The 9551-nt window shown below is 44.0% G+C and overlaps 1 protein-coding gene across 1 annotated transcript in view; it reads left to right on the forward strand.

Annotated features, from left to right (window-relative positions):
* The first annotated feature begins 3727 nt into the window (after positions 1-3727).
* The window catches only part of LOC106807022 (protein Wnt-4a-like), a 19045-nt gene continuing 13221 nt past the window's right edge, over positions 3728-9551 (forward strand). The window contains exon 1 of the mRNA XM_014809224.1: positions 3728-5191. Within this exon, the coding sequence (XP_014664710.1) occupies positions 5109-5191 (83 nt within the window). The 5' untranslated portion in view covers positions 3728-5108. The remainder of the gene's footprint in view (positions 5192-9551) is intronic.

Here is a 9551-nt window from a genome sequence, read left to right on the forward strand (position 1 = left end):
CGAGTATTATATCCTTAAATGTGTTTATAATCGATTTTCTACAGACTTCTATAATTCTTAACAATATTACAAGGATAATCGGGTGTTACTATTACTGAATTTCACCTCCACTGCTTGAAGTGCTATTTTTTAGTTAAGGTTAGGGTTAGTTGAAATATCTTCAGGTGCGTTATATGTTGATAAATAGTATTGTTTAGTAGCATCTTGCAGACAAATAAATTTACATGTCTTCGCGTAAGCTTCAGGCGAGTCGGTTACTGGTGAAAGCTGGGAGTGTGTCAATGGTGATGCTGATGGCGTTGACGTCTGAGACAGAGAGATCGGGCTAACATTCATTGTCGAGGCCCAAAAAACCCCCACGTGTCCCTGTCAAACGTGCAATAAGCGCATTATATAATATATACAGTTTAGACAAATAATTTGTTGTAAATCACACCATAATACGTGTATTAAATTATCATGGTCTATAAACTGCCGGGCGAGAGCTATAGTCCAGGCGTTGGACTAAGCTAACCGATTAGGGAGGTCGCTAATAATAAAGTGCAATTTCTCGTAAGAAGTATTCGAGTGGCGCTGATTAAATTCTGCTTGTTCATTTTTTTAAATAAAATTATATCCATTAAAAATATTGCTGGTATCAAAAATAATAAGATGGATCCGAACCTACGCTGAGGCCTAGACCTAAATGCCCTTCTGTTACCAAGGTTCATGGTTCATGCAGGATGATATAGCTATCGGTAAAGTTGTCCGGTCATTTCAATTAAAATAATGATAAATTATACATGAACCAATAACTTAGATTCCAGCACGTTCACAAGCATCGCACATTATGCGGATTGTGTTCCATAACTGAACAAATAACAGTGTTATTACAGTTATCTGCACAGCATACTGCTGACCAATCGATTGCACACAACTGAGATTTCGGATAACCTACCCGAGGATAACCCACCCGAGGATAACTCACCCTAGGATAACCTACCATAGGATAACCCATCCTAGGATAACCTACCATAGGATAATTACCTACCATAGGATAACCTACCATAGGATAACCCACCCTAGGATAACCTACCCTCGGATAACCCACCCTAGGATAACCCACCAGCTAGGATAACCTACCCTAGGATAACCCACCGCAGGACAATCCACCCTATAGGACAATCCACCTTACAAGACAACCCACTCTAGGACAACCCCATAACTAACCTCTCCTAGGACAAACACCCTGGCAAAACGTCTTTAGTAACAGTGGAGAACAGAACAACCCTTCCCCCTGCGCCTTTCTATTTCTTATATTTTTCTATGTTGGAATATCCTAGGTAATCACTGTTTTGCCCGCGGCGGAGAATTTCAGTGCGTGTTATAATCTCCATTGATGTTGACATCAAAGGTGTCAACGCAGGACGTGGGCGAGGCCCAGTACCCCTACAATTTTTTGCCTTGTAGTTTTTCTCTTCCTCTCGTAAAATAGTAGAGCCGTCCTGTACCAACATCAAAAATGCAGGCCACAATCGCCATTAAAATCATGACGTCGTCATCATTGATCTATCGTTATCATTTATCCTGTGGGTGGCCTAGTGGGGGGAGGGGTTGTCTAAAGAGGATTTATCCCAGGGAGTTATGTCCCAAGGCGGGGTTCTCTCAGAGGTTTTCCCTACACCCCACACAACTATAGCTTTAAGCAGCAAACGATCGCATATGTAATATCACACTACGCGCCATGCGAGAGGTCGACTGACTGCCGACTCGATGACACATTAAATCGCAAATGTGACGTAAGCGCCACAATATGGCCGGCCAGCGACAATGATTTAATCTTGCAGCCGAATATTCGCGCATAGCATCACGTCGATGTATAAATACACGATAATTTATTGTAATGGCTGGTTAATTTGATTTTTATTCATTAGTTTGTTGTTATAGGCGATTTGCGCGGACTTTGGCATTAAACGTAAACTGTTATTTTGTTGGCAAGCATAAATAAAACACTTGAGCATTCAAAGAACGTTAATGTGTTTTAGGTAGGGCTATATTTAGTCTACGCGTGAATGGTGCTTCGTGCGGTACGTTAATCACTGTAAACTATAAGCTAGCTACCATCTATAACGGCGTTAGTGTCACACCTTGGATAAAATAGGCGGAGCGACGCCTGCGCGTACGTGCTTTATCTTAATTATCGCATGCGGTATTTGTTATAAGTATCGTATCACCATAGCGATAAATCCTAGACTATTATGGACATGCATTCACATTCGCACTTAAATTCCGAATTCTTGTCGAGTTCAATCGATCGACTAGTTATGACAGGTTTGGCCGATCCTATTTCAATTTTACCACCGGCGCATATGTGATAATACATAATATTATATATGTGACCACACACGAACTCATTCGCGCACGCACGCACGCACGCGCGCACGCACGCACGCACGCACGCACGCACGCACGCACGCACGCACGCACGCACGCACGCACGCACGCACGCACGCACACACACACAACACACACACACACACACACACACACACACACATATATATATATATAATGATATATATATAATGGTGTTGAAGCAGAGAGCCGTGCCGGATTGTCTCGAGGTGTGACGAACTCAAACCTTATCGCGTCAACTTTCACTTGCGAAAAAAATGTTGATTCTAGACATCTCATACTACACAGATATTACGATTCATATCTAATAGGGCATGGAAAGTGCTTGTATGTAAGATATTCATGCTCTCGACGTTGGACCCGAAAGATATATGTGACGTAACCTGTAATCGGTGATACGAAAAGCCAATCCAGCGCCCCCATGAAAGAGAAAACTCCAGTGCAGCGGAACGCCACCCCGAGTGTACGAGCACGTACATGCGATGGCGCGCCGAGTCTTTCCATGCAAAAACCCTCCTTACAAAACGAGCAGTGGCTTTTCAGGCGGCCGACAGTGCGGCTGGGTAATGCGGCTCCACGGCGTGCGGCAGCGGTGAGAAATGACTCAATGGACGTGCAGGGGAAGGTAACCGGCGCAAGAGAGCAACAAATCTGTCAGCTCTGCCTTCCCCAAGGCAGACACCGGAATAATTCGAGGCAAGCGGTTTGTTTGGTGAAAAACGATAATGGTTCGCCGTGCCGTAATGAGAAAATAAAGGCCCCGCTCTTGTTGGTGGGGCAGTAAAAGCACCGAGAGCCTTTGCCGTCCAATTACCGCAAAAGAAGCACATACTTAGAGACAAAACGCTTCAGCCCTTGCGGACATAGGTGGAGCACAAAGGTGGCGGAGCCCCCGTTGACGTGTTTGTACACTAACAAAGAGCGCAAACACAGACGACTGCCGGATTAGCCTGACAAGGCGGATTAGCAAGCCGAGTAGTGGGTGAGTGTGCGCTCGCTGGCAAGAGATAATCAGAGCGAAAACAATCCGAACCCGCTTGACGGCAGAGATAGCGGCGGGAAGGTATCTCATCGACGCGTTATACCTATCGACGTCGACGCGTGCGTATTGATCCACGTCGACGCGACCGTAGATTCTCTCCGAACGTCGCCGCAGAGACAACAGGTGTTCGTGCGTCGACGACAACGACGACGACAGCGGCGGAGGAGAAGGCGGCACTCGGGATAATCCGCCATGACGGACAGCGATTCCCTCAATCACGCAGCGCGGATCGCCCGAGGGTCGGCTGCCATTATACGACTAATTTACTTACAAGGGATTAGCCCAATCATGCGCGGAAACTGACAAGTAGTTAAGAAGCGCTTGCGTTAGCAGCAGAGCCCGTATTCAACCGATTGCGTGGAGACGTCCAAGCGAGCCGCTACTGCATGCGAATTCACAGCAGCATATAGGTCGCGTATATATCCAGATTCTCATAGTTAGAGACAGTGTTTGTAGACACAGCACACGCGTGCACGGGCCAGAATTTACGTGCCAGGAGTTTACGCCAGCGACTGCGGACAACGACGAAATAAGTTACATTCAACGCGAAAGATTTTCACGTGCGTTCGAAAGAGTTTTTGATGTCGCGGAATCTCGTCTGAGGAAAATCGCCAGAGATTCGTGTGGTGTCATATATGATATAGCTTTAGACGAAAGCTATCCGGGAATATATTTATGTATCGTCAAACTCTTAACTAAATGTGAAATTGCTGGCATCGGAAGTAAAGGCGTCTAATCGGAATCTCGAATTCTGAACAAACAACAGCATCAACAACAGCTATTGTGACAGGAACAACAGCAGCAACAACAACAACAGCAGCAACGACGACGACGACACTAACGACATCTGTAATGATCAAATTTAATAAAAAGCGTGAAAAATTCATTTTGCAAACGTGAGCGAACTTTCGCATAGTTTCGTTGTGCCGCAATATACGAGCGCCCGGGAATCTACATACAACACTGGCGTGGGAGAAGTTGTCTAACAGCGCGCCGTTGCCAGCTCTCTGCACAGAGGAGCGTGTGTTTATAATAACACCATCAGTCACCGGCAGCGAGACAAGGAGCAAATACGCAAATACACCTTTACCGTGAGCGAGCGACATCGACCGCGAGCGAAGCGCCACTGCGCCGGGGGAACAACCCCCTCTAACGAGCTCGCTGCTACTGACGGCCGGCCGGAAACCACAGCGTTGCGTTACGCCGCTGCGGCGATTCCTGCCGAACGCCGTCGCGTCGCAGCCACAGTCCCGCGAACGCGAAAAGCGGGTCAACATGTGAGAGCGAGCCAGCGGCAGAGAGAGACCCGCGTGTGAACAAACCCAAGCTTCGATACGCGCGTGACCGAGTAAATTTCGGTTCTCGCGGCTGAGCGTACGTGATACGTGGCGGAAGCTATCACTGCCAGGGCGGAGCGTGAATTCTCAAGCTCGATAATCCCCACGTCGATTCAAGATTTGTTAGCGGTGAGATCGGCGGAAGACGTCAGTGTGATCTACGATACTCGGACGAATTTTTGCTGATTTATATTGCACCCGCCAAGTGCAAACATCAGAGAGAAACACCGTGTTTTGCCTTCCTCTGAGACGTGCGCCCGTAAAGCTGCCTAGACGTTCGTCCCCAGTTGTTTCCTTCTACTCGGGCTCTAACCAGTAATTCGAAAAAATAAAGCATGGCTGCCATCCGTGCACGCTGGATAACATCGGTGATTCTGCTCTCTGTATTCTGCCACACAGGACTGTCCAGTTACTGGTGGTAAGTAGTGCATTTCAGTGTAGATTTTCGCATTTATATTTCAAACACGCCGGTATATATATATATATATATATCGAAGTTTCAAAACAAATGTTTAATAATACCTAATGACCTATATACAATTAGCTAAATATTTATTAATTAATAGGTATTATTTCGTACCTTATATTTTTATAAATAGAATTATTTTGTTATAATATCCAGATGATATTACACAGTACTCGACAACGCCTGTATTCATTGCGCTCTATATTTTATAATCCATTGTATTCATAACGTATTCATGTAGTTTCAAAACACATTCCTGATATCTAATTACAAAAAAACACATTAATAATAATAGTTATCAGTAGTGTTCATAAAAAATATTATATCATTTATGCGATTTCAAATTAATAATAATTTATACTAGATACTGTACTGCGATTCAATGATCCTACTAGTACTAAGTATATGCTGTTTATATTACCTTGTCTTTTTAAACACGCGCGTACGCACGCGCGCTTCACACGCACAGACACAGACACAGATACAGACAGGCACACACACACACGACACACACACACACCACACACACAACACACACACACACACACACCAGCACACACACAGCGCGCAGCACACACACACAGACCACCACACACACAACAACAACACACACACACACAACACACACAACACACACACACACACACACCACACCACACACACCACACACACCACTTCAAGCACAGCATATATAATATATATATATATACTATATAATGAACAAGCAGGTGAACATTTCAGTGTAAAGCGGAACGAAGTTGACATCGCCATATTTGTCATAGGAAGATGACAATGTGTCATACGGAGAGCGTATATGCGTATGTCGTATTTTGTCATAAATGCAAGCCAAAGAACATGCTTGCAGCCACGCACACACACACACCACACGCACACGCAACACTGCACACGCACACGCACACGCACACGCGCACGCGCACACGCGCGCGCACACACCACATCGGCACACACACACATACACACACCATTGAACAGCACCAGCGCTACACACACACACATCACACACACCACACACACACAGGCGCGCACACACCAAGAACACACACACACACACACACACACACACACACACACACACACACACACACACACACACACATTGTGGCTATAATTATTGTTAATACAATTTTGGTTGTAATAAAACAATAATTCATGAAAATCATCATGACAAAATTGCTAAACACTATGGAATACATAAATATGTAATCGCAAGATAATCATTTAACACAATATATATATATATATAGAAAACTAGAGAGAGAGGGGGGATAGAAAGAGGGGGAGAGCGCGTGACAGTTGTGCTACAATTTTCCAATTTAGTTTTTAATTTTTAATGTATTAATTTAATGGTAATTAATTAGTATTACCGTGTGATAGTTGAGGTGCTGTATATCAGGAACTGTAATATTTAAGCTGGGGCGATAGCAGTGTTTACTACGTCATGACATAGCCGTGTTCATAGGTTCACGGGGCCCCTAATCTCTGATTAGCCGTGCACGCAGTATTTTGGTAAATATCAGCGAGTATACGCCGCGCTATCGGCGCGCCAACACAACGAGGTGTACCTTACAAACAGATAGGCACTTCATCAAAGCCAAGATCAAGCACCTTTGCAAACTTCGGCTAACTTTTATTTGCGCGGCCGCGTCTGCTGTACCTGGTTTTGCGTGTCGGTTCGTTGATGTACCGGTGTATAGCGGCTGCCCCCGCGGGGTGCAATTAATGCCTGCTCCCGCGCAATTGGATGGTTTTCATCACGGCGAGGTAAACGATACCTATGAGCACAGAGCGGCAGGGCGGTGGTCACGCACTCTTTTGCACGTAGGCGGACTTTCTATGTTGCGCGTAGTATTTTTTATGCTACGCCGACTTCATTATATTACCTCATCTTTCTTATTGAAACGCCAACTGCATTATCATTCTTGTGCTACATGGGTTATGGTGTCTTTCCAAGCTGCATCGATTTTCTCGTGATAAGCAGTATTTCCCCCGCTTTTGCGCTACTTTTGCTTTCTTGCGCAACGCAGTCTTTTTTGTTAACACGATAACCTTGTGCTATCCGGCCTTTTTGTGCTGCGCAGTATTTCTCTATTGTGCTATTGGGTATTTCTTATCGTACTCCGCTGTTCCTGGAATATACAGTATTTCATACGCCATCCCGGCTTTACTGCGCCATGTAGGCCTACCCATGCTACCCCTTAGTCTTTAAGTGCTATGCAGTATTCCTTATGCTACCCCATCTTTATTGCGGTATGCATTATTAATTATTATGCCCGGCACTTCTTGTGCAATGCGGTATTCCTTATGGTGCCACATATTTATTGTGCCATGCACTTCAATATTTCACTTAAATATTTCACTTATGCATTATATCACGCACTCCTTGTGCTACGCAGTATTTCTTTTATCACCAAACTTTACCGTGAACATCGATGAACACACGTTCAGCTTCTTTCATTCATAATCTAAACCATCGCGTTGATATTTATGGGCTCCATCTATGCTGCTTGTTAGACATGCAAGAGGGGGTTTGCCTGCCGTAGGTTGGCGTATGACAAAGCACCATACATTTAGAATATGTATTCCCATTAATCACCACGTGATTCATGTATATATATATATTTATATATATATATATATATATATATATATGTGTGTGTGTGTGTGTGTGTTGAGAGAGAGAGAGAGAGACAAACATTTAATATACGTATACAAATATCCAGACAAATTAATAATGTGTATTTAAAATAAATTATACATTTGCATTTGGTGAAAAGTTAATATCGGTTATTTATTTATTTATTTATTTATCATTAGCATAGTTATTTGTTTTATTTGCTCATTGTTAGTTAGTTTGTTTATTTATTTCTTAAACGCGATATTGTTACGAAAGATGTTGCAGATGTTAAAATATTGAATTATAAAAAACTATAATTTTCATTTTGTCGTTATAATTACCATAATAAGTAATCGGTAATTGCGTAATAAATAATTAATCAGAGGTTACTTAAACATGTGTATAAATTAATAACATAATTATAACTAATAATATAACTATAATAATAAATCAATCTAATTATATAGCTATATATACACTACATATATAAAATTATTGCGAAACGAATTTAAGTATATTAATTAGAATTTTAAATACATACAGCTGGTAGGTTCCGCCCACTCCCTCCGTATTTAGTACACGTAACTATTCGACCACCCACATGGGATCCACACGACGACTGTACATATAGTAGTCATATACTAGTAGATATATATATAGCCCAGAGCTTCCCTGATCCGCCTAGATACCTTTCTCTCGCTACGTCAACTTGTTCTCTACCTCGACCCGTTTCAGCTGGGACGTCATAACTCAGACTCTAAATGGCTCCGTCCTAGTCACAGCCGTCTTCCAGACTTCACGTTATAATGCAGCACGCTGAGAAAAAAAAACTACTTAAAAAGGCATGACAGTCACGATCGGCTGCAGGGTCGGAGCAACAGAGCTATTTATGCTCGCAATTTGTTTTCCTGGTCATTTACAACTGCTAAAATTGCGGCTGGAAATGAACGGTTTGCGTCACCGGGTGATTGTAGGCGGATGGCGGTGACCCGCTTCGATGACATGTTTATGGTGCGTCGCCGGCTGTAGCTCAGCGCACGTTTATCAGGCGACACAGCGTTGCGCTGGGTTCCTCCCTCCGTGTCGCGCACTCTATCCGTCTCCTCCCTTCCTACCTCACTCATCTCCTCCGTTCATTAATCATGACAATTTTCTCTCGTTCTCTCTTTTTTTCTTTCGCCCCTGCCCACTATTAAGCCTTCCCATTCATCCCGCGCAACCCCGTTCCCTCCTTCCCGGCGTCTTTCCTTCGTTCCTTTTCGCACTTAGGTTCACGTTAAAAAATATCCCGTTTTGGCGACAGTCGCGAAGAAAAATAATTTGCGGTTACTCTACAATTATGCTTTATCCGAAATTTCTAACGCATGGCTATTAATTTAGGCATATTCAGTGACTCATTGTGGTGTGATTGTGTTGCTTTAAATGCGGACCTATATATATATATATACGCGCGGACGCACTCAAGCACTCATGCACACATGAACGCACCTACGCCCGCACGTACGCACGCACGCACGCACGCACGCACGCACGCACGCTCGCACGCACGCACACACTCACTCACTCACGCTCGTATGCACACACACACACACACACACACACACACACACACACACACACACACACACACACACACACACACACTAAAACACTAACTATAACCTCAACCCTACCCCA

The sequence above is a fragment of the Priapulus caudatus genome, unplaced genomic scaffold (assembly GCF_000485595.1).
Source record: "Priapulus caudatus unplaced genomic scaffold, Priapulus_caudatus-5.0.1 Scaffold190, whole genome shotgun sequence".
Classification (NCBI taxonomy): Eukaryota; Metazoa; Priapulida; class Priapulimorpha; order Priapulimorphida; family Priapulidae; genus Priapulus; species Priapulus caudatus.